This window comes from Catharus ustulatus, chromosome 11 (assembly GCF_009819885.2).
Source record: "Catharus ustulatus isolate bCatUst1 chromosome 11, bCatUst1.pri.v2, whole genome shotgun sequence".
NCBI lineage: Eukaryota > Metazoa > Chordata > Aves > Passeriformes > Turdidae > Catharus > Catharus ustulatus.
Window position 1 is genome coordinate 3,017,697 of NC_046231.1, and position 25,048 is coordinate 3,042,744.

General features: G+C 41.6%; 2 protein-coding genes across 3 annotated transcripts; both read right to left on the reverse strand.

The window, feature by feature from the left end:
- Window positions 1-493: 493 nt before the first annotated feature.
- On the reverse strand, window positions 494-17,445 carry UBA2 (ubiquitin like modifier activating enzyme 2). Of its 2 annotated transcripts, XM_033069514.1 has the most exons (17): window positions 17,285-17,445; window positions 13,708-13,791; window positions 13,369-13,439; window positions 12,160-12,224; window positions 11,628-11,728; window positions 11,362-11,483; window positions 10,636-10,703; window positions 8,283-8,404; window positions 7,408-7,507; window positions 6,725-6,885; window positions 5,725-5,818; window positions 5,522-5,634; window positions 4,911-5,066; window positions 4,263-4,359; window positions 3,614-3,719; window positions 2,696-2,832; window positions 494-1,813 (listed from the first exon to the last, which is right to left on the reverse strand). In XM_033069514.1, the coding sequence occupies exons 1-17, from the start codon at window positions 17,426-17,428 to the stop codon at window positions 1,530-1,532; spliced, it is 2,025 nt and encodes a 674-aa protein (XP_032925405.1). In that variant the 5' UTR covers window positions 17,429-17,445; the 3' UTR covers window positions 494-1,529. The 2 variants fall into 2 exon arrangements, with proteins under 2 accessions (XP_032925405.1, XP_032925406.1); XM_033069515.1 differs by lacking the exons at window positions 13,369-13,439; window positions 17,285-17,445 and having other exon boundaries at window positions 13,708-13,781.
- A 1,325-nt stretch (window positions 17,446-18,770) lies between these two features.
- PDCD2L (programmed cell death 2 like) lies at window positions 18,771-24,164 on the reverse strand. The gene is made up of 7 exons (XM_033069936.1): window positions 24,054-24,164; window positions 23,806-23,969; window positions 23,607-23,676; window positions 22,285-22,676; window positions 21,169-21,282; window positions 19,430-19,578; window positions 18,771-18,927 (listed from the first exon to the last, which is right to left on the reverse strand). Exons 1-7 carry the CDS (start codon window positions 24,162-24,164, stop codon window positions 18,797-18,799), a joined length of 1,131 nt encoding a protein of 376 aa, XP_032925827.1. The 3' UTR covers window positions 18,771-18,796.
- Between the last annotated feature and the right edge of the window lie 884 nt (window positions 24,165-25,048).

A 25,048-nucleotide genomic window follows, 5' to 3' on the forward strand; every position in this document is an offset into this window, starting at 1 on the left:
AAAGAAGAAATAAAACATTAATTGCCTGGTAGAAGCTGTTTTGCACAGCACTGGCAATTTTAACACAATGATGAGCTGGCCTTTGTTTTTTTAACATTCTCCTTCTATAAAATTCACATTTGTTTTATAATTCACTTAGTCTGCACACTGAAACACATTAAATCTTGCTGCTCAACTGCTGTACGCTGTAAGGCTCACAGTACACTCACCTATGAATGGGAGCAGTTTTGGGTCCCTGGCACAAAAGTGGGAGATTATTTTGGTAGAGCAATTAATGCATTCTGAGAACCAACAGTGACAGTTTTGAGTTACCAACACCAATGCAGTAGGCTTTAAGACACTGACTCTAAACATTACACTTTTGTCCTGCACACGAAGTGTAATGTATAAAAATCAGACTTTCCTCCTCCTGAAGGCATGAGGTGCTGAAAGCATGTGTGGTGGTGCAACTGCTGCAGCTGAAGAGCCCAAGAATTGATTGTCCAAGAAAAAAAACATTGACAAAAGTTTTATTAAAAAAATTCCCCTTTCACCTCAAACAAGTGAAGTTTAAGTTCTGTACTACTAGGTTATGTTTAGAAAAATGGAAATAATACAGTAATTTTTGAAGGCTATACATTGTAAAATCCCATAAGTCAGCATAATCTTGGACTGTGCAAGCAAATATAGCAAGTATTTCAGATGTTATTTATTTGGTCCATCAGATGTACAGTATAGTAGTAGTATCTGAGTTTACAAAACATCAAATATAAATAACCTGAAACTGTAACAATACACAAAAATTTGCTTCTTACATTGACATACCAGGCAGTACGAGCTGAAAAACTGGAGTAAATTAACAGTTTTACAGTAATGTACATAGTGCCAGCTGATGTTTAAGAACACTGTTAGAACATGGCACTAATTTGCTTTGTTGGATTTTCTTCTTTACTTGTTCAGGGTGTGAAAAATGTTTAGGACTAGGCCAAAAATGTTATTCTTCAAGCATCTGTGTTTCTGTTAATGCTGGAGGTGGAGCAGTCACACTAGCAACATAGCCTCACAAAGGGATAAGCAAATGTGCAGGCAGGCCACTGCTGGGAAACTTGAAATCACTGAAAAATAAAAATGTAGTTGCTTAAAATGTGGGCATCTGATGATGGCCCTTTCACTAAACCAAAGTAGGGGTTTTTTGTCCTGTTGGATGATACCTAAAAGGTATTTACACAAAAATACCATGCTGTTTTCATGACTGTTTAGGTAAATACTTATCTGTAGCTATTCATAGACTATGTTTCTACTACATTTAATATATGGAATACAGAAAAAACTTCTGGAAGAGTCTATTGATACGAGAGTTTTATCATCAAGAGAAACAGACACAAATTATTTAAGCCAGCAATTTGGTATCCACTTTGAACCAAGGCCTTAGAGTTAGTCTAGTTCTGGACATTTTTCACATCCCACCACAATTTGCTGTTACAGTATGACATGTGAATCACTCTGTGATTTTGGAGGTTCCCCCCAATGCTCTTCATCTTGCTCTTAGCTCAGCACACGCTCTTCGCCCCGATGCACTCGCATCCTTTCTCCTCAAGTTTCCTCTTGTGGCTCCTGCTCTCCTCCTCCCCAAGGCTGCTGGCAGCACCCTCATCCTCAGACTCCACGATCATGAGGTCGTCTTGCTCCTGCTCAGCACGAGATCTCTTGGCCCCCACGCACTCACAGCCCTTCTCCAGCTTCCTCTTGCGGCTCTTGTTCTCCACGTCATCAGCGTTGCTGGAAGTACCTTCGTCCTCGGAGTCCACAATCACCACGTCGTCCTGCTCTGGAGCTGCAAAACACAGGTTTGGGTTCAAATGGATCCTGCAAAGACATCTACTCTCAAACCATGAGAGTATGTTTTAAACATGAACCATATGTTTTCATACATAAAAAATTGGAGCATTCTTTATCCAAATTCTTTGCCACGCAGCCGCAAGAGTATCTTCAATGTCCCTGAAATTACTATAAAATACAGTTTGCACACTGGTATTCATTCTTCACCACAGGTGTGGAAAATACTGCAGTAAGCCAAAAATACAGGGACTTTCTTTGCATGTACAAAGCAGAAGATTTGCACACACCAAGCTGCAGAGCAGCCTCTCCTTTCCCTACTGTACTCAGCACAACTCCAGGAGAGGCCACATTCCAGGAGAAAGAAGCCTCAAAGAGGGAGAAGTGGAAGGGTGAGCAAACTTACAGAACTGAAGGATAACAATGGATAGTATGAAGAAGAGAGAAGAAAGAAGAAATGTGAACTTTCAAGACATCTAGTGGATTTTGTTTGGTTTTAAACACAATTTCACTGTAAAAATTTAGTAATTATGCTTAATTATGCAATTTTTCATACAATTTGGAGGAAGTTTTAGCAAAACTCTTAAAACTGAGTTTTTCCTCAAACACGAAGGAAGGGACTACATATTTTGTATCTTAAATCTGTGCACGTATCTTACAGAACGGAACACCAGGTAAAAAACATAATTTTGAAGTGTATATACTATAAACTTTTGTGCCTTAGTAAAAATTGTAAATGTGCATTTTTCTATGCAGTATTAATTATATACAGAAGCAATTTAAATGCCTCTTATTTTGTGTCGGTGAAGTTAAATCACAAAGCTGAAGACAACTTTAACTGGACTGCACTAGTGAAAGACTTTTGTTTAATGTTGATTACCTGTTGATGTTGAAGGTTGTGCTCCATCATCACTACCATTGCTAATGTTCTTGGATGTTGGTTCTGACGGTTTAGGGCCAATTCTTTCAGGAGTATCACCAACAACTTCAAATTCTACATCTTTTTCTAGGTCTTCACTGCAGAAAAATACACACGCTTTTAAATAGCCAGAAAATAAAATTCAGTCTTTTACAAAAAAAACCCACCCATTCAAGTAGCAGACCCTGCAACTGTGACAAAATGAGAAAACATACTGAAAAAGTGGAAAATCTGTTCAGTCCTCTTTTATAATTTATGCTTTGTCTATTCCTAAACACTATTCCACCGAGTACTAAGAAAGTTAAATGCTTAGGAATCAGAAAAGCCATTGCCTGAGCTTACCTTTCTTCCTTAACAGCACAGCCCTACTCCCACAGAACGTGCAGTGTGAGTTTCTGTGTATGTCTGTTATTACCCAGGGTTAAATACACACCCCAGCTAGTTCAGAGAGACTTCTGAACACAGGTAGTCAAGCAGAGGATTATCATCCTAGCAGGCTGGGGGTTTTTTGCCTTTCTAAATTTTAGGGGTTTTTTTAAATGCCAGTTTCTTGCTTGTTGGTTGCCTCAAAAGTTAATTTGTTTTTGCAATGTATTCTTATGTTGTGTAACAATAAATTACTGAAATAAACCTCTTTCAGTTATTGCTGTAAAAAACAAAACCACAACAAAACAAGACTACAATAAAAAAGACACAAAACCTAACAAAAACCCTTAAATTATAATTTCATAAAAAATAATCATTCCTCTTTTACCTCTACATTTCCTTTCAGCAGCCTAATCTTTGAACTTCATTCATGTATTTAAATTGTGAGTGAATAATTCCCTGTGGAACTGCTCTATGTATAAACACAAGAGATCCTTATTTCAGAATCCTTACCTATGAAGCACATTGATTAATAGAGTATAGTCCTGGAGGAAATCATCTGCTTGTAGTCGAGTACCATTTCGAATTCCAAAGTCTGATAACTTCCTGTGGTTATTTGCTGCAAAAACAGTAAAAAACCTGTAGTGTATGGAGCTATTCATAGAGTGATCCTTACACCTGGATAAATCTGGACTACTCCAGAACTTTTATGTGGGAACATAAGACTAACACATATTAGCTATATTTAAATTAAAAGCTGACATTTAAGACTATTAGGAGTTAAAGCTACTTATGTTTGATTTATTTACTGCTCATGCCCTCACGTTCAAGCACTTCACAATTGCTGCATTTGGAAACATTGTGGAGATGGTTTCTGGCATCATGAACAAAGCAGCATCTACAGGCCAGCAAATGCAGGGGGCTTGCAGGCAGATCCCTGTTCCTGAAAGGAATCCTGATGTGCCAGCTGAGCTGTGCTTTGTGCAGGAAAGCTGAGCTGCACATGCAGCTTGCACACAATACCCCTGGCTATCCTCAAGCCACTTAAAAACCTTGCAAACCCAGTTCTCTTCAAACTGCAACATCTGCTATACACCTACTCTGTAGAGTCTCTTCCAAGGGTTTATCTACTCTTATCCCAAACCCTCAGGAGCATACATACCTTCTGTTTCACCTTCTTCTGAAGAGATCAGGATAGTTCCCTTTCCATCTTCTATTTGTACATCTGGTGCTACCATAGCGAATTTTTCTTTCAGTATCTGAAAACACAAATATATTAAAATATATTCAAATCTCTGACTTAGAAAGATTTATTTTAAAAATCCACTTGAATTATGTTGATTTTTTAATGGGTCATATTCAGGCATCTACTGAAAGCCTATACCTTTCTGTTCACTTCCATGAACAAAATTATTGTATTACTTTTGAGGTCTGATACTTACAAGTTCATATATGCTAGAAAGTTTTTTAGAATACTTCATAAAATGACAGAATTACAAATCAATTGTGACCACAACTGTAATGCAGCTACTGAACTTTCAACTAAAATAGAAATTCTGTTTTTTGCTCTCAGATATGAATTGGCTTTAAAACCATCAAAATTTACAAAATGCAAACATTGTTTCACAAGCCATACAACACACATGGGCAAGAAGCATATTGGTTAATCAGTTCTTCTTGTAGCTGAGAGCAATGTAGGGTAAATATAAACAGGAGATGCTTGGTCAAAATACACTGGGCAAATACCTTCTTTTAATAATCAACAGTATTAGAATTGAAATGAAAGCTGTAACTGTAGCTCAAGATTTACCTTATCCTGGAGTGTCAACACAGTAACTTTGTGTGTGTTAAGCTTCACAGTCACTTCTGGCTTACTTGCACACACATAACAATTGGGATTTGGTGGATCCAAAGCACAAGGAACCAATAGCTTCTTCCTGGGATTTGGCTGCTTGTTCAGAAAAATCTTGAGGACAGACAAAAGAAATCAGGTTATTCTGTAATTACCAGCACATCTGAAGTCTGTTTTCCCAGATTTCTTGTCCTGGTCTCACAGGCTGTCCTGTTACCTAATCCTCTCTGCTGTGCCTGCTAAGCAGGAGTCTCACACAACCAGTCCAGCCTGTGCTGACTGAGCAGCTCCTGCCAACAGCTCTAACACCAAACAACCACACTGCAAGTGATGGCAGCCTGCTTCTCTCACCTATCCAGCAGCATATTTTTATTAAGTCATAGGAATTTATTGATCCTTAAGACCTGCACTTCTCTTTTCATTGTGACTGAAAGTTCCCAGCATATTCAGAATCTACTGAAGTGACAAGTGAGAGACAGTAAAACTACACAATAGTGAAAAAATCTTAAATGTAACTTTTAAATAAATAATAAATAGCAAGAAAGCAAAAGCCTTTTATTCCCACTTACCGTTCTACACTGATCTATTTTCCCCGATAAAATCTTCAAACCCTCCAGCACTATCAGCCCAGCTATCACTGCATTGGTAGTAGCTATAGCTGGGATAATATTTCCTGCCATTGCTGCAAAACAAACAAGAGTATGCAGATTTATAACAGCAAAAGAAAACAAGATTATAATTTAAACAAAACAATGTTACATTTTATCCTTACACTTGATATCAAATCTGCTCTTCATATTCATTCCAAAAACATGCATCCTGAGGTTTGCAGCAGAAGTGACAAAATCCATGGCAGAAGGGTCATCCTAAAAAGAAGTTGATACAAAAAGCATTTAAAAATTGGATTATTCATTGGAAAGAGTTTGCAGCACATGGTTCTTAAAACCTTAAAAAATAGAATAAAAAAAAATTCTCTACACAATTCCATTTCCAAGTCAATATACTTCCTCTTTCAGATGGTGTACTCAGAGCAGCAGTACTTTTAATACTAAAACAGTTCCTAAACATGTATTTTAGTTGTAAATTAGTACATTTGTACTAATAAAATGCCTTGTACATTACAAAAATGTTTAAATCCTAAGTCTATACAATGTTTCACACATTTGCACATCTAATTTTAACTCTGAATCAGTTTCAAATGCTGGTGTTTCAGAGAGAAGAATTTGTACTAATTGTTGCAGTAATATTTTAATATTTTTGCCCCCCCGCCCCATTTACAGACTGCTTTTTTCTTATGCCAAATGGTAAATGACGGGAAGTGATATGGTGTGTGGTGATAAGAGAAAATTCTAGTCTTCTTCAACAGAACTTGTATTGCACACCCATCATCAGCTGACTGCTCATAACCTCAGTAAAACCCCAGCTACTGACATCTGGCTAAGAGCATATTTTGGAGACAGATGAGAAAGGAAAAATGAAGTTGCATTATTTAAATATTTTCAAAAATCAAAATATGACAAATACATATGAATTTATGCTTTTCTGAGCTGAAGAATTTGGTGAATTAAGTTATTTCATACCACAGCAGTTAATTCTTACCCTCAGTGAGTTACACAATATAGTGTTTAAAGAATATATTTATTTACATATGGGAAGTGTTTCCATAAGGTGCCAGACAGTTTTGTTCTAAGCAGTAGCATTTTGGAAGGAACCTGAATGAGCCCAACTAGTATTTGTATTAGACATGTAGAGTTTATACATGGCAAACTAACCTTATCCCATATAAGTGCTTCTCCATCAGCCTTCTCAGCCAGGTGAAGGCTCAGGGTTTTAACACTCTTTGAAAACAGGTCTGCATAGCTCCTGACATTGAGAACCTGCTGATCCTTCAACACTGCAGAGCTCTCATTCTGCTGGTCAGATTTGTTTTGCTCTTTGGGAAAAAAAGACAAAAAAAATAAGATCAGGAATATTTATCAGTTCCACAGAAGTTCTCCCCAATGACTTTCAGTTGCAGCAAAATACAGCATTTTCTAAATTTAAGAACAAGATCCTTAACCTACAGTAGCCAAAAAAATTTACAACAAATCTGAATTTAAAACTGCAACTATAACTATGATATCACTCACCTAAACACAACAAATTACAAATTTTCAACCAAACAACTTTCAGAGACAAATCTTATAAGTGTTTATGGTAAGGTATCCCAGAATAAGCTGACATAATTTTGTTAAATGTGTATTTTCTACAGCCAATACTGAACATCTAAAAACTGCAAAATAGTCTTAGAAAAATATTGTCTATACAGAGAAAAATTTGCAATCTTCAGGAAAGGTAAAGAATTAATATGGTCATTATCAGAACTCAACTGCAGCAGTAAAAAAATGTCTATCACAGAGATGCATTAATAAACAGCAGGTAGAACTTACAAATACACAGGAGGAGGGACAGTTACCTTGCTTTTGTACCTCAGCCCAGTCCAGTGGCACTGGAGGCTTTCTTTTCCTCCACAGCTTATCCATTGTCAGCAGATACCTAATGTCATCTTTGAAAAGCTAGGAAATATGAAAAAAAAAAAAATTAAAGGGGAAAAAAAGACTGAAAAATCAGCATTACATTGATGAGGTCTTGATTTTCTCCTTGACAACATTTTTAACTACATAAAAAGATTCTAAAAACTTATTCCCCACTCTTCAACACCCACTGCACAGAGCAGATATAGCTCAGATTAATCTGGAGATAAGTGAAAAATCAAGAAACAGTAGTTCAAACAGTGGTTTTCCCTGTCTACTGAAGCCATCCCTACAGTTTTCTGTACGCCCTCTCTGAGCCAAGTGAATGAACATGCCAATGAATTTCCAAAGAAAAGTTATTGCTATCCTATGAACATTATATTCTCATACAACCTTATTTCCTTTATTTATCTATTTTCAGTAACTATTTAGAACAAAAATTCCTACATCAATTTGTTTTTTCTTATGCCAGAGCCTGATAAAACACAGATGACTGATAGCTTTTAGGTCCTGAGATTGGTCTGATTATGCCCAGTGCAATTCCATAGGTCAAACAGGCCCTTCCCCATTAAAAGTAATTGCAATGGAGTTTTGTCTGCACAGTGGCAGGCTGCTGCAGCCATCTCTACAGATGCAGATGGAATCCTGTGAAGCAAGCAAATGTGGCAAGAGACCAACACAACTGCAAAACTGGTGGATGTTACAACAGGATCACAAAATTGATGGCTTGCATTAAATGTCCAATCTGGGGTTTGATTTAACTTTACAGCATCTTGTACATTTCAATAAAGACATTTATTTGGGGTAAAGAAGATACCTTAGTAAAAAGTTTAACTGGATCATAGCCAGTGGATTTAGCCCACTCCTTAGTTGAAACACGTTTAATCTCACCATCTTCATTAGATGCTAGTGCTCTGGCTTCTGCTTCTGCTGGCTCCCCTATTAATAAAGTGATAACCAATATTAAAAAAAAAATCCCATCCAAGTATTATCCCCAGAGTCAATAACCAAAATTATGCAGGGAGCATGAAATGGCTTTATTGTACCCAACAAAAGCTGAGTTGGGCACAGTGTGCCTGTTCCTCTTTGCCCCTGCAACTGCAACTCACTGATTTAACCCGATAACACACAACTCCTTTACTGGTAGAAACAATTGTTTCTCACTAATTTTCTCTACATAATGTTGCTACTTCAGAAATGTCTTACCACCCCTTTTTAATAGTCTCTTTTCTGGCTAAAGAATCTTAGTTTGGTTGGGATTTCAAAACAAATAAACAAACAAACAGGTTTCCTATCTCTGGTTCTTTTTATACAAAAACCCCTCAACTCTATAAAGATGCTAACAATTTTCTTTCTTTCCCAGTCACATCCAACAACTGCAATCATGATTTCTAATAACCAGGTTGATGTTTTCATAGAAGTGGCTATTAATGTCTTGACTGCAAGAGAAAAATCAACTCAGAGACCATCACTTTATGTCTACATTTGTGAATCTGAATGTTTTCCCCCTTTCACCAATGCATCATTTGCATTATTTCATATTTATCTGCCTCATGTATCATTGCCCAGTCACTTCATATTGTGAAGCTTTCTACTACTTTTTGCACTGAGTCCTTATCTTTTTTATTCTGAGTGACTCTGCCTGATCATCTGCACTGAACAGCACACATCTCCCATCTGAGACTCTTCTAATCACCATTTATCTCTATCATTCAAGTAGTTTATCCACTTCAGGATCTTCAGCCTTCTTTTGTCCCCTTGGCCGCTTATGTCCCTCAGGTTCCCCTCACCAGTTTCTGGATCTGCCCCCAGCACATTCAGAATAGCCTTAACCAGACACACAGTACAGGCTTGCTGATTGCTTCCATGGACCCACAGAGCTGTGTGGGCATGACTTCCCTTCATAAATGTTGCATTGACCCTTCCCTGGATGTCCTGGTTTGGGCTGGGAGAGTTAATTTTATTTCTAGTAGGTGGTCTGGTGCTATGTTTTGGATTCTGCACCAGAATACTGTTGGTAACACGCTGATGTTTCAGCTGTTGCCAAGAGGTTACTCCAAGTCAAGGACTTTTCAGTTTCCCATGCTCTGCCAGTGAGCAGAAGCACAAGAAGCACGGAGGGAGCAGAGCCAGCACAGCTGACCTGAACTGGCCACAGGAATATTCCAGACCTCAGAACGTCCAGCTCAGCACATAAACTGGGGGAGTTGGCTGGGAGGGGCTGATCTCTGCCTGGGGACTGGCTGAGCATCCACTGGCCAGAGGGCAGTCAGCAACTGCATCACCTGTTTGTCTTGAGTTTTACTCCTCCTCTCTCTATTCCAATAATTATCAATACTAGAACATATTTGTCTCCATTATTAGCTGTTCTTTCCCAGCCTGTGAGGTTCACTTTTCTTGTGGTTCTCCCTGCTCTGGGTGGGGCGGTGAGCGAGGGCTACGCAGTGCTGAGCTCTGAGCTGTGGCCAAAGCTGGCCACTGTCACCTCTGTGTGACCAGAGCACCCTGACTGTGGCCAGTCTGTCACTGCAGACACCAGGCTCCAGCTCTGCACTCCTGGACCTGCCCTTCTCTCTTTACTTAAATAAGTGGCATTGCATTTGCTACCTGTCAACTACTTCAGCAGCCATTGTTTTAAGTGATTTTATATTGTCACTCTTTTAAAGACTCACCAATTTCATTCTGCACTTCCTGTAGGAACAACCTGTCCAGTAATTACTATCTGATGTCCAAAGAATTTGAAGAGTCAAAGGATACTCTAAGCTCCCAAGTCCATTCATCTATCAAAGGATCCAGAAGAAGCAACCAACAATGATGCTTATTCACCTCATATTCACTGTCCTTACAGAAAAATACTGAATAGCTATAAAAATATCGCTCAAAATGGGCATATTTCCTATGTAGATCAATGCTCAAGTGTTGCAGGGTAGAAGAGCAGAAACACAATTCCTGAAGTTCCTTGCAAACTCTCAGCTAGGAGTGGAAAATTCAGAGTGACTACAAACATCACTTGTTCAAACTACAATCCTCCCAGAGGCCAGAAGCAGAATCTTCTTTAAAGAAAATAGAGCTGAACTCTCTAATCTTAGGAAACATACAGAAAGGAGTCATAATCTCTGAAACAGAACATTTCAGTAACAGGGTAAACCACCAGCTTATGTCACACTCACAGGCAGCTTCAGGATCAGCTCTGTCAGGTGAGACTTCTTGATCAGCATCTTCTTCTCCAAACAACTGGCTATATAACAATTAAGAACAAGACTAGAATTTCAGCATATCTAGTTAAAGACATGGATATATATTCATTTTGGATTCCTTGCTTTCAGACAGATTGCCACTTCATACATTGCTTTTCATTTAAACTGTTGCGATTCAGTGCACATGGACTTAACATGGACAACACAGAATGCCCAATACAAAAATGAATTCAGCAAAACAGTTTTCTGTATAACTCATCAGTAGCTCACCCAATATTCAGCCTAATATTTACACTGCAGTACTAAATGTATTTTTAGAACCTATGGGATATCCAAGATTCAAAAAAACTTTACACTTGTTAAAACACGCATTAAACTGAAAAATGTGCTTACTTCATACAAGGATGAAGAATAAAGCAACCTCAGTCTACACTGCTGTGCCAAGCTATTCCACCAGATTTTTTGTACTATTAGAGGAAGGCCTAATACTAATCAACTTCCCATCTTTATAACCACCCCAGTACCCAGGTCAAGGAACCTGAGGTTTTTACCATAATCAATCTAAATCAATTTTAAATGAATTTAAAATCCATTACAATAAATTAGGGGGAAAAGGTATGCCAATTTATTTCTTTCTCTGTAGGTTTAGAAACCAAAAGAATGAACCACGGTACCTATTTTTTTGTAAAAGTCACTTACTTGAACAAATACTTGGCCCACACAATGCAATGGATTGGCTCCGAGGGTGTGTTTCGGATTGTGCAGCCTGGGAATGTTTTCTGAGTTGGTTTAGGCTGACATTCATAACATTCTGTCACTCCCTGTGAAAAATGAAGTATTTACTTGTCACTCCAAGAAGGCTACTGACAGTTTGGGCTATTAACAGATGAACTGTAACTCTATCTCCAAACACCCACTCCCTGTTGTCTAAAATAGCCAATGACAAGAGTGACACCCCACCTAACCTTTTTGATAACAGTTACTTGTCCAAGGTAGCCTGCAGTTCCACTCTCTATAAGAGGAATATCAGCAGCCAGACACATCCTGTTCACGTGGTTACGGGCAGCTGCAAATCAAGAAGGTTTTAAAGAAAAAAGTGGAATAGTTAAGAAAAATAAAGTTTTACTTCTCCAAATTCAAACTAGCATCCTATGCACTTATCTCTCCCATACCTTGTTTTTCTATAGAGCACTACACCATTTTCACAAAGCCCAGTTTCCCATTCTCACAAGATATATGGACATTAATAAACAGCAAACTCAAGTGACTAAAGCTACACTGTACCCACAGCACTCAGCAGGTCCCATGAAGCAGCAATTAGCAGTGCACATTTCCTTTCAGAACACTGTTGAAGCACTAACCCCCCCTTCAAGTTTTTAGCAAAACACATGAGGTTTAGTCCTACTGCAGATGGGTTAGGAGGATATTGTGATTCAAATGACTCTGCAGCAGGGAACAAGCAACATCTGTAATATAAAATCATAGTGAAAACTTCACCTCTGTTATCCAGAGCATTCATAACCAACGTAAACTGGCGGAAGAACTCTACGTTATAGTCAGGGCTACAGAAAACAAAAACAACATTTCAAATGGCACATCCGAGTTCTTGGTTAGTACTGCACAACAGAAACTCTACACATGCAACTGATGTTCATATGATAAATTACACATCTTATACATTTATAAATTTAGCTATCCTTTAACTGCCCCATTTGTCTTCTGCCCACTTTAAAGCTGGCTGAAAGCACGAATTTTATGCTGCTGGAAGGAAGCTACTGCAATTAGTACTAATTTGACCAATGAAATGGGCAGACAAGGGAAAGTGATTAAACTACTCTGACCTAATGAGTAAATTGGCTGAGCTGTGGTAACTGACCTTAAAAACCATGAGCTGTGGCTAAAACATGCACACTGTAATTACCACAGCTCATCAGACTGTGCATAATTCATTGTGCTGTGATAGCTCCATTGGTTTGATTGTGTGGCCATACCCTAAGGAGCCAACACCAATAAGGAGCCAATGGGACCTTAAATCCTGGCACCTCAGTTATCTTTACATCACATTTTTCTGACTTAAAGAAGAAGGTGGAGAAGAAGAGAGAGAAAAGAGGAAACAGGATTAACAGTTTCAGGAGAAGGATGTGGTGAGTCAGTGTTTCACTGGCTAACAGCAATATCAGAGCTCAAACCTCCATGATACAGGAGACCCATTTTTTAGAAATTGGGGCAAATATAAATTAAAACATGGGGAATAGTTAATGGAACCCTACATAACTCTGTACTCTACTCATTGGTTGCAGGTCATAAAGACTAAATTTCAGCATCTTGGGGCAAATATAAATGACACTTAGTTACCCACACACATACAAAGGACTTAGTTTTTTTTAATCACAGACTCAACATTCACATGTCTTTTAATTTAATTATTGTTCAAGACATCAGGACATCCTTACAGTAGAAATTCATATGGCAAATGTTGCCAATAAAATGAAAAACAGACACAAACAAATGATTACAGCTTACTACCAGAGCTTAAAACCCATGCAAAAGTGGCACTCCCACTCAGGTGTGTGGTAGTTGACATTTACAGGTATTTCTCCTTACTGAGGAAGCTTTGTAAAATACTTTAAAGTACACCAATGTAGCATTTAAATAACACAGTACTTGCAAATCAAACATGTAATTAGAGCTTAAAACCAAACATACTTCATGATGCTATCATGGTAAGCTATAATATTAGCTTCTGGACAAAACTGTAACACGCTTTCCTTGGCAACCTAGAAACAAAACAAAAAAAAAGAAAACAAAAAAAACACTTATTATTTCTTCCTTCCTTCTAAAAGACAGACTTGATACCAGCTGTGTATCGAGTAAGTTGACTACCTTAAGAGATTTAAATACTTTAATAATTAAATGCTGTGGACAGCCACCATCAGCCAACCAACACTTACCTCTTCCCAGCAGAAACTAAACTGTGACATGTTTCTAACACTACACATAAAATAATACTGAGTAATGAGGCTTGAGCTTTGACTTTTTCCTCACCTGTGATTTTGATCTTCCAACATGTTTCTTCTGAAACAGAAACTGTCTGTTGAGATTGCTGACATCAATAGTATCCAAATCAATCTATAAACACACAAGAGAGGCATTTCACTTTCACAGGAAGAAAAGGTACAAAACCATTAACACAGTTTGAAGAAAAGATGACTGGGCAAAATGCAGACTTTACGGAGCCCTTCTCAGACCTTTCAGGTGTTACATCTGCACTACAGCAACCAAAGAGGCACAGGTGGTCACCTAATTATCTTCAGGAATCCCCAAGTTATCAACGATTGCTGACAGAGGACCATGACAAAAGTGCAGGGCTCCAAGAGAACAAACTTTCTGCAGAGAGCCCCTGCTGAGAAAGCTCATGACTTTTGAGATACATCCCATGGCAGTGAGTAGAAAGCCAACACCGATGGTGCTGCTTGCACAGGATAAAGATTTTAGCAGCAATTCCTGAGGAGCATAGAGCAAGCTCAGGTGGGAAAATGCAGAAATCCATGGAGACAGGTCCAGCCAGCTTCTCCCTCACCACCCACCCTGAGCACTGGCTCTGTGCTTCCCCTGGGCCCAGCAAAGGCTGCTCCAAACCAACTGGTCCTTCCACTTTATAGAGCATGGCTTTAAGCACTCAATCAGTACCTCAAGGGCTGCACAGCCATCCTACACACACACTGCAGGGCAAGAGTCTCTACTGACTGTCCCCAGGACTAACTGCCTAAGTGCACAGGAACAAATTATGAGGTCTACCTATAAAAAATCCAATTGCACAATCAAAATGTTTAAAAACACACAGCATGAACACAATGGATACCCTGACTACAATTCTCCCAACAGCTATGTTTCTATTTATTAATAAATACACAGGAACAGCATACATTCAGTATCTTTAGCCTCCACAAGAATTAAAAAGATTTAACTAGAACTTTGACATTTATTCCTAGCTTTGTTACCACTACTTTTCATGCAATTAAGGTTTCTTTGATCAACAACTGTTTTTAGAAGTCTTCTCCTGTCCTTAACAATTTTAATGAGGAGAGTGAGAGTTTGTCTGAGCATCAGAGATACTTCTCCCAAATTCCCACAGGTAATGCTGACATACTCAGCACAGTAACACCTTCAGCTACTCACAGAGCACTCTCAGAGTGACTGTGCAGAAGTTTAAAAATTACCTCCTCAGGGTGCTCTCACACATTTCTGACTTCATTAACCAAACCTGAATTATGAAAAAAGCTCAGCACACACTCATTGAACATCCTCTGCATGAGAGAGCCAAGCCCCAGGATTCATCCACCTCTTTTCTGAAGGGAATATTTTCCATTGAAGGACTAAGTTTTAACATACTAAAAACTGCAATAGCAACAGAGCTTTATTTAGACAGTTAATAAAAGCTCCTGTGGATATAGAGCACACAGAGAAGATACAATGTTTTAAAAATACATAATAGAGCTGAGACTGTTAAACATTACTACCACAGTATCACAGTAACTACCTGAGGCCTTCTCTTTTCATGAAAATGGTATTTGTATCATTCACATTTCTACCTCTGTTCCTCCCTCAAAAGACACACAGAAAGCTTGCTTAGTCCAAAGCCAGAAAGCCCAAGAACTTCAAGGGAAAACAGTAAAGTGCAAAACTCTGTTAAAACCTTCACTACCCAAAAAGCTTTGAATATTTCAACTGGAAAGGATGACAAGTGACATCAGCTCCTAGTGAGAACAAGAATTACAGCATTAAAGGGAGCAAAGGGAGTTCTCCAGGGAGAAAACTTGAGACCATTAGACCTCAACAGAAGCTTCAGTCCAGCTAAGAATGATGAGAATTTAACAGCTCACTTATAAGATAACTACGCTGTTTCCATTTTGGTAACCTGGAAGAAAAGGCATCGTAACTTAACATTTACTCATGTTCTTAATTCAGACCTGGATCCTGAAAAAACGTAATTTTGTTCTTCATTCCTAGCAAAAGGGTATGACTTTCAACACACTATACTTAAGTCACATATCAGTGTCTGGTATTCAAAACGACTAATTTTTATTTTTAGTATTAATATTCTTTTTAAAAAATCATAATTATTACAAAAACAAAAAGTATTTTCAGATGTTCAAGTTTGTTAATATTTAGTAACAAGAAAACTCTCAAAAATCTCACAAACATTGACAAAAGCAATTTATTCTGCTAACAGCAAATTCCTTTTTTGCGTAACAAGTCTTCTTTTGCTCTCACCTTGTCTTGTACCCACGTGTTCCCCATGTTATCACAACATCATGTCTTACATAAAACACTGCCAGTGGTATTGTCATATGAAGACAGCCCTGATCCAACATGCCTTTAAGTTAATGGAGTCCCACCAAGTCAGCTCTGAAAGGCAGTACCAACCCCCAAACTGTAATAAGTGAAACAAGCACACCCCGATGAGATTTATGCCTAATGACTAACTGGAAAATCAGGAGCTTTAAGCTCTGTTATAATGGACTACAGGAGTACATAACTGACACACCACAGTCGGGGGGGGAACGAGGGGAACAGTGCAGAAAATGCTTCCACTCCTCTGCAGTTATTGATTATCCCTTCCCTATTTATATTCCCTGGTAATGTTCAAATTAGATAGGTTCTCAAACCAAAAGGAAAATTTGGAATTAAACATACTCTAAAAGTTTAAAAAACATTCCAGCAGGAAAGCCCAAGCTGTAAGAACAACAAGGCAAACAAGTAACTGTTTTCTTCTAGAAGCTGATACAGTTTTAGATAAGAGCTGCTCTGCTCAACAAGTCTGACTACAAACCCAAACTCCCACAACCTGTCACACAAAACTCAGATGTGACTCCTGGGCACGTTAGTAAAAAGGTATTGAAGGAAACAGACCTATGCTCTCGCTGGATTTAAAACCATATACTCTTCTTTACTACAATAAGAAACCAATCAAGGTCTGGACATCAGGCAATCAGTCTGACCAACAGTATTTCTCTCCTTTTCATTACTACCCTCTCACACCTGCCCTTCCTGTACGCATTCACAGATTAATATCTGGAAGCAAAAGCGAAAGCCCGCGGGAAGCTCCAGCACTGACGGGGTTCCAGCTCGGGATCTGAAAGCAGAGCTCATCTCTCCCGGGGGCTTCTCGCTGCAATTCATCACGGGACCCTCACCCCCAGCACCGGCAAAGGCGGCACTCGGCAAAACTAAAGACTTGAAGGATCGCGCCGGGCAGCAAGCACGGCACAGCGCGCTCTCCCGGGCGGTTTTTCCGCGGGCTGGCGGAGATCCGCGGCCTGGCCGGGAAGGCGGCCTGACCTCGGCGGGAGAAGGAGGAGCTCCCGCGCCCGGCGAGAGCCCGGCCTGAGGGGGGGCGGCGATGGCGCGCAGGCCGCGGCCCCTTTGTGGCGCCCCGGCTCGGCGGGCCCGCGGCGGCTTTGGCGGCCCGGGGCGCTTTGAAACCGCGCACGCACCGCGGAGCGGAGCGGCCCCGCCGACACCGCGCCCCCGCCGAGCGGCACCCGCGGCCCCGCGCTCGGCCTCCCCCCGCCCGCCAGCCCCGGAACGCCCCAGCCCCCGCCCCGCCATCGACCCGCACCACGTAAATGCTGCTGAAGCCGGTGAGCACCAGGTTCTTGAGCAGCTCGCAGCCGATGCCGCCGGCCCCCACCACCAGGACCCGCGCCTGGGACACGGCCTGGGCCAGCTCGGGGCTCAGCGGCCCCGACAGCGCCGCCGCCATGACGGACACGGCGGCGGCTCCGCGCGCCTCCTCACGGGCCCGCCGGGACAGAGTGGCGCGCGCGCAGCGCCCCCTGCCGGCCCGGAGGACCGCGGAGTGCCCGGACAAGGCGCGGCTGGGAGGGCCGGAGAGCCGCGAGTTCGAGCCCCGCTGCCGCCAGGGAGCCCCAAGCATGGTCCTGGAGCAACAGGAGATCTTTCAGTTGTTGTGTTAATTTTTAATATACTTATAGTTAAAATATACACATTTAATATATTTATATGCTTAAGATTTTTATGTATTATGTTATTATAAAGAGAGCTCAAGAAGCATTTGGACAATGCTCCCAAGCAGATGGTGGGATGCATGGGACATCCTGAGCAGGGCCAGGACTCGATGTTCCTGATGGGTCCCCTCCAACTCAGCATGTTCTATGATATTTTTAATACATTTATGTATATTTCTAATGTGTTTTTTTAATATTTAATTTTATGGCTTCAGCTAAGTTAACTAACTTGCCTCCAGCAGTTGACATGGTAAGCTACTCTTCTTCCTTAAAAGCAGTTTTGCAAGCATTCCATCACCCATGTGTCATTTCCTCTCCTCCCCCCCCCTTATTTTAAGCCCACACTTTTATTGCATTAATTTATGTTGTGGCATTAAACCTGTACAGAATGCTCTAAGGACACGTAAAGTACTTTTCCTTCAATCAGTGAAGATACTGCAGTTCAGCCTAAGCCAACAGGGAAGGCACAGGAGAATGCAATGGTTTTATCCAAAGCTTGGTTTTAACCAAGACAGGTGCTGAGGCCACCCCACTTCTGTACCTGTGAGAACACAAGGATTAACTCACCCCTGCATCTTCTCCCCATCCAAACCCATGGCACTGCCACAGCTCATTTTACCATACATATAAAACCTTTCCTTCACTGGAAAAACAAAGAAAAGCTTCATGTTGGAAGGCTGCAGGGACAGCAAGGCCCTTCAGCCACTCCCCACTGAATTTCCAATCTGTGGTGAAATCAAAACAGAATTGCTTTTTAAAATCAGGCTGGCTTAAAGTTCTCCAATGCTAAGAGTTTCTAAAAACTAAATTCTGCGTGGTTGATGGATATTAATAGTATATGAGAAAGGTTTTCTCCTTTCCCAAATGTTAAGAGTAACTAAAACTGTGAGACAATCTCTGCACTTCAATTTTCATGTGTAACTGAAGTCTTGCCACTACATTTTAAAGGCATGCTAATATCTTTCAATCAATTATTCTTGGAAATAAGCACAACGCCATCAAACAAATTTAATTCTTCACCACATCTGAGGAAAATTCTACACTTGTAGTAAAGGAAATCAAAATACCCCAACAGACTTTTCATCTATGCAGAGAAATACTCTTTATTTAAACAATCTCTGATCCGGGTCTTCTTGTACAAAAATAAATTCTTCAAGAGGGGTTTGATGATTTGTCGGCCAACAGCTTCTCTCACATGTGTAAACTATAACAGTTCCAAATTCCACTGACAGATCTAAAAACAAAGCAACACAGGTACATAAGGGTATGAAAAGTGAAATAATCAGGGGCTTTTGCTTACCACTAGACTTCAGTCTTTGCACTAATTAATTCAGTCTTCTCTGTAAACAGCATTTTCTAATGGTAAACATTTTAAAGGCAATGAATCAGAATTTTCAAAGAGATTTTTAAGTGCCTGCATTCTTATCTCACAGCTTTTATTGTTTTCCAAGGCCTCCTTTAAGAGGCAATAAAGACAAATACTCCCAAGGCCACAGAACCATCCCTACTGCAGCTACCAAAGTTCACTAGTGAGCAATTCAAGCTGCAATCAGCGTGTCTCCATAAAGCAGAGTTCTCTCTGCTCAGTGAAATCTGTAATGGAGACAGCAGATTCTCTCAACACCACCACTGTGTTTAAGTACATGTAGGTAGCTGGGAACAACCCAAATTGCAGTTCACTGCCCTCTTCCCAAAAAGGAGACTGTTAGAAATTCTCATTCAAACAAGTCAAGCACCCGAGTCACTCTGGAGCATGCTGACCAGCGTGGGCATCAGCTGGAACTCAAACACTCTGCTGCTCCCACAGTTACTGCAGGCTGGAATATCCCGGTCCAGGTTGGCTGGAGGACATGTGATGAATAAAGGCTGGCCATCCCAAGAGTATCTGAGAAAAGACAGGGAGGAAAAAAATTATCATTTTTTAAAATATCTAAAGTTGATAGGAAATCTTCTATGTTGGTAACAGTGTTCAGGATTTGCTGAGATCTCTGAACCTGCTTCAAGTAAAAACACAGCTGTGAATCAGAAGCTTCAAAGGAGTCATGAACTAAAAAATAAAGAGAGGGAGGGGGAAATACTTGGTAAGTTAATGCTTGGAAAATCTTAAGGAAAGAGCTGGATTTAGAGGAGACAAATGCTTTGAACAGACACCTCCAAAATATGCTGCACTGGAATAATTTCATTAAGCAAACTACACTTCCCTGAAAAATGGAATCCTAAACAGTGGCAATAAAAGATGAATTTCAACAAATAAAAGACTTAATACCAAAGTGTTCTCAAAGCAATCACAGCTATGGCTCAAAAGGGATGGTTTATTTGCAAGAGCTATCAAAGCTTCACAGCTAACAGGAACAAAGACCAAGGATGGTTTCCAAGCAATGCCAAGCAGGAGATTCTGTGCTCTGCTGAAGGCCAACAGGGACCCTGCAGGCAGGGGAAATGGGAGTCTAAGAGCACACTGACAATCCCCAGGGAGGGCAAAGGGAGCCTACAGAAAGACTGTACCAAGGGACAGTCCAGGGAGCACCAGAGCTGATGTTTAGAGGAATGGCAAATTCAAAGAGCACAATACTGCAAAGTGACAGACCCAGTGAAAAGCTGTCTGAAAATGCTACTTGCACTCTGCATTAGAAAATATCCTCTATAATCTTAGACAATTAATAAAAGCTTCTCATGTTTCTTTTCTGTCTAAGCAGTCAATCAGACTTAACTCCTCATCAAAAAGGGTTCAGTTAGTTCCACCTGGTACTGGAAAGTTGGCAAACAAAAACACTGTCACTGCACTGAGACAGCCTGACCAGACAGGCAGCACTGCACTCCCTGGAACAGCTGGTGCGATCCATGAAAACCTGGATTTTCTGGTACTATGAATGACTTATGATTTACTCTTTGCTATACTCCCATCCACAATTAACTCCTCTCTCAGAGCAGCTACTCTGAGGTTACACCTGCTTCTGTTCTAGGAAAAGCAAGAGATTTACAGAACCTGAAGACTGCTGAGTGCTGAGGGGAGTCCACAATGAGCTGCAGAACTGGGGCTTTAAAAGAAGTAATTCCTTGCAGGACAGACATTAGAAATTCCAAAGAGACCACAAAATTTCAGAGCAGACAGCCTTGGAAATCTATCACAATAACCCACCACTGTGTTATACTTCCACCTCAACACATTCTCTTGGAAACTTCTGTGCCTGGATTTCAGTGAGGCTGCAAATACAGTCAGGCTCTCTTCTCATCAGGCCTTGTGTCAAAAGTCTCCCATAGCCAGAGCTTAGGTCTCTGATCCTGCTTTGCTTCTCATCTATTCAAACTTCGTATAAAGAAAGCCCAAAGAGGGAGTGAAGTCTGACCAAAGACATGGCAACAGACTCCATAGCAGTTTTTGGGTTTTTTTTTGTTTTAAAGAATTAATTTTGATGTACCAACCATTCATGCCAATGACTTCTATCTCCCTGTTACAACCAGATTATCAACATACCTGAGAATCTGTTCAGGACACATGGATATTCTTTTCATGAATTTATGGAATGTGTAGTCCCAGCTTTTGACTTCACTCTTCTCATATTTTTCATTACCACCTTCACCAGCAAAACTGTATGAAGACAAGAAACAAATTGTCCAGACAAGAAACAAATTGTCCAGTAAGGTTTTCAGTATGACATGAATGTTTTAAATAAGGAATGGTTACTATAAACTCACATTAAATTATACTAAATACACTGAAAAAAAGAGACACAGGTTAGGAGAAAATTCCTGATAAGTGGTTGCAAGTGAACATTTTGCTTCTAGTTCTTTGGTTTCTGGTGACTTACAATTACTAACAGTATTTCAAACTATCACATGGGACTCAAATCTACCAGATACCTGCCTTACTCCATCAAAAACCCCTTCCTCTAATAATTTCCCAAAAACTTCTGTGGTTTTTAAATTATGATGTTGTCTTTTTCAATTTTGAATCAAGCATAAATAAAGTTCTACAATTTTATAAAGGTCAAGTAAAAATACAGATTCTGCAGCTGACAGCAGCTTTGGCCATAAACAAATTCAATACTGTCCACAATTCAGGCACAAGTGATCGAAAGTCCTCACTGTGACCACCTAAGTCAAATCTTTTACTAAGAAAGTATTTTCCTAATAAAGTAACCACACTCAACAACTGTTTTTCAGGCAATCTTTACTAAACTTTCAGGTGTCTTACCATCATCCTGGTCTCTAGCCAAAATCCCTAAAAAATAAAATTCTTAAAAATGCAACTGAAATGTAAGAAAAGCTTTAGCCCTGTAAAGAAAAAAGCATGAAGTATCGTAATATAAAGTCATGCCATTTAGCATAAATATTGTTTCAGAGATTTACCACCCACTGCACCACCTGGAGCCAATGACCCCTCCAAGTGCTCAGTCACTCAGAAATCTTTGAGTAACTCCAGATTTGGCAGCACTGGGTGCACTGTTCTGTTCTTCCTGCACAGCACACCAATGGCTCCTAAAGGAGCTTCCAGACAACATCATTCAGGTTTTGTGAGTGTCCCATTCAGATTACCAACCGGCATACTGGAAACTACACAACCCACCATGAAATCCAGACCTGTTCTCACCTTTCTGACATCATCTGCTCCAAATCAACACACTCTCTCTGCTGATACTCCTTCAGCAGCTTATCTGCATGATCTGTATCAAGCAAACCCATGTAGTCTTCCTCATCCACAACATTAATGTAGAAGGGCTGGAACACAGGAGCTGACTCAGCCACTGCCATCGCAATTTCCTCACTGGCTGCAGGATGTGTGTCCTGGGGAGCTGGGCCATGGGCAGGCTCACACAGGTGGAGCTGCTGGAGCTGGGATGCACACTCCACCTCACTGCTCACAGCTTCCTTTAGGCCAAGCAGCTCAAGGGAGGCACATGCAGGAGGCTCTGCTCCATCACAGGCTCCCCAGTCATCTGCATCTTCACACCAGTCCTTTGCAGCAAAGTTCGATTCTTGCTTCTGAGAACCAAAAAAAAAAAAAAAAAAAGGGAAGAGAACACAGCCAAGGTCTGCCACCACGATGCACTTCAAATTCAGCTTCTAAGAGATGAGAGAACTGAGACCTTAACCTAATGCTCAGCGTTACTGCAACTACTCTCCTTACCCAACACACCCACGTTTACTTCTCACATCACCAGAGTAATGGCAAAAACACCTCACACTGGAAAATCAGAGCAAGAATTCATCAGCGCTTTGTGCGGCCCTTGTGCCTCCAGCTGCCATGCCCTGGCTGTGGCACAGCCCCTGCCAGCTGCACCCAATAGGAATTCTGTACCCAAAGGGCAGAAAACAGAAGGAAATTATAATAACACCACCATCATTTTACCAGAGCAAAAGCTCATTTACCACAGGCCAAGATTTCACATTGCAAATGCACCCACTGAATGAACACTCCCTGCCTGCCTCCTCCACTAGTTTGGTGCCACCCTACTCTTCCAACCTGCTGCAGACAACATGCCATTTTTCCTCACAAGTATATTAATAATTCAATCACATTAAGTAAAAAAGCTGGTGTTAAATTTGAAGAGATTAATTTAAAATAGAAGACAAAGAAACCAGGTTAAAGATCTAAACCCAAACAGTATAGCCCAATCACTTGAAGTTGAAAAATAAAGTTTAGTCAGCTAAACTAACTAAAATATTAAGTACAGTTTTAGCCATACAGCTGGACTGCAACCTCCACTTTAAAACCAGCCTGACACAGATCACAAACAGCAGGTTAAACACCATTTGTCTTAGAGCATAGTGCAATGACAGAAACACCGTGCCCACTTCTCCACAGAATGTGACTGGAAACCATGACACAGTGCAGCTTCTGGAGGAAGGCTCCGGTTACTCAAACAAGGAGACGCAGGGTATGCAGCTCGTTGTGGCAGAGCTGAGCTGTACCTGTTTGACGCTGACATCCCGGCTTTGCTCATCCTGGGCCTGCGAGTACTGGGAGCGCAGCACCTTCCAGCTTCGATGTGCCGGGCAGAGAGAAACGAAGGGTGAGGGGAACAGCTGATGAGCAGCAGGAATAACGATGACAGTAATAACAATAATCACGACAACAAGGGTAAGGAGGCGGCCCCGGCCCCGCGCTCACCTGCGGGCGGCTCCCCAGCAGCGCGGCGCGGCGCAGGCGAACACGTGGAGCGCGCGGTGCGCGGGGCCGCGCTCCAGCGGGCAGTACACCTGCACCAGCAGCAGCAGCGCGCGCCCGCACCGCGCGCACCGCGGCGGGCCCGCCCGCACCGCCGGCACCCAGTCCTGCAACACCGACAGCACCGCTCAGCCCGGCCGGGCCCGCCCCGCGCCCCGCTCCCCGCACCCCGCGCCCCGGCCCGGCCTTACCGCGGTGCCGCCCAGCTTGTTGGTGGCCCATGCGGGGAGCGGCCCGGCCGGGACCGGCCCCGCCATGGCGGCGTCGCGCAGCCCCAAAAGCACGGGCGGCCCACCCGCCATAGCCCCGCCGGCGTGCGCGTGCCCGCCTGACCCGCCGTGCGCGCGCCCGCGGGCCTGACGCTCCCCTCACGGGAGCGCCCTCACGGGGCGAGGCTCCGAGCCTCGGCCGGGGACGCGGGGCTGGGCCGAGACGGGCCCGTCCCTGAGGCAGCCCCGGCATCGACTCGTTCACACTCCTGCCCAGAAACGGCGCTGGGGGGCATATGCACCAAGCGAGCAGCACGACCGGCAAAACTTTGTGCTGTTTACACCTTTTAGCAAACAAAGGCATGGATATTTATTGGCTACAGGTTACACAGTTCTCTTATTAATCAGTATTCTCTCCTCTATTGGTTAATGAGTATCTCGTTTTTCACGCCAGTTACTGCCGTGCTCTCTCCTTCTCCTCCTTTGGCTCGGTACTTTCCTGTGTGGCTGCTCCATCAGTTGTGCTCCTGGTCTGCCCCTGCCACTTTAATTCCCCTTTATCCCCTCGGAGCTGATTCCACACAGCTCTGAGTTGCCTTTATTTGTTTCTTCCTCATCTTGGGAGTTCTGCCAAATGTCCTCATGGCCCACGAATTCTGCATTCCTCGTGTATGGGAGGAAATCCTTCTCCCCGAGCTTTGTTACCTCCCCAGGGCTGAGATCACTGGGGCATGTCCAGCCCCAAACCTCAACAAGGCAACTCTGCTGACCGGGAATTTGTGTTTCCAACAGCTGGACATCGCTTAGAGCTTGTTGGCCGCTTTGTTCCACGGATTAAATCTCCCTCCTTGTTGATTAGGCTTGAAAGTTACAAAGATCAAACAGCAAAGAACATCCTATTTTAATAAAAATGTACGTATTTCACATTTAGCAACAAGATGATCTGAAAAGCACAGCTGCCACAGAACAGACATACC

Bases quoted from the DNA above. Each gene is read 5' to 3' on its own strand.
- UBA2 (XM_033069514.1), bottom strand. From the start codon at position 17,428: ATGGCGGCGGCGCTGTCGGGGCCGCTGAGCCCCGAGCTGGCCCAGGCC. The intron at 5,819-6,724 runs GTTAGTTTGCCA...ACTTCTTTTTAG, and splicing joins AAGCACTTATATGGGATAAG to GATGACCCTTCTGCCATGGA. The intron at 5,635-5,724 runs GTAAGGATAAAA...TTTGTTTTGCAG, and splicing joins GAGCAGATTTGATATCAAGT to CAATGGCAGGAAATATTATC.
- PDCD2L (XM_033069936.1), bottom strand. From the start codon at position 24,164: ATGGCGGGTGGGCCGCCCGTGCTTTTGGGGCTGCGCGACGCCGCCATG. The intron at 22,677-23,606 runs GTACAGCTCAGC...TTTGGTTCTCAG, and splicing joins GGGATGTCAGCGTCAAACAG to AAGCAAGAATCGAACTTTGC. The intron at 18,928-19,429 runs GTGCTTGACTTG...CTTTGTTTTTAG, and splicing joins CATGCTCCAGAGTGACTCGG to ATCTGTCAGTGGAATTTGGA.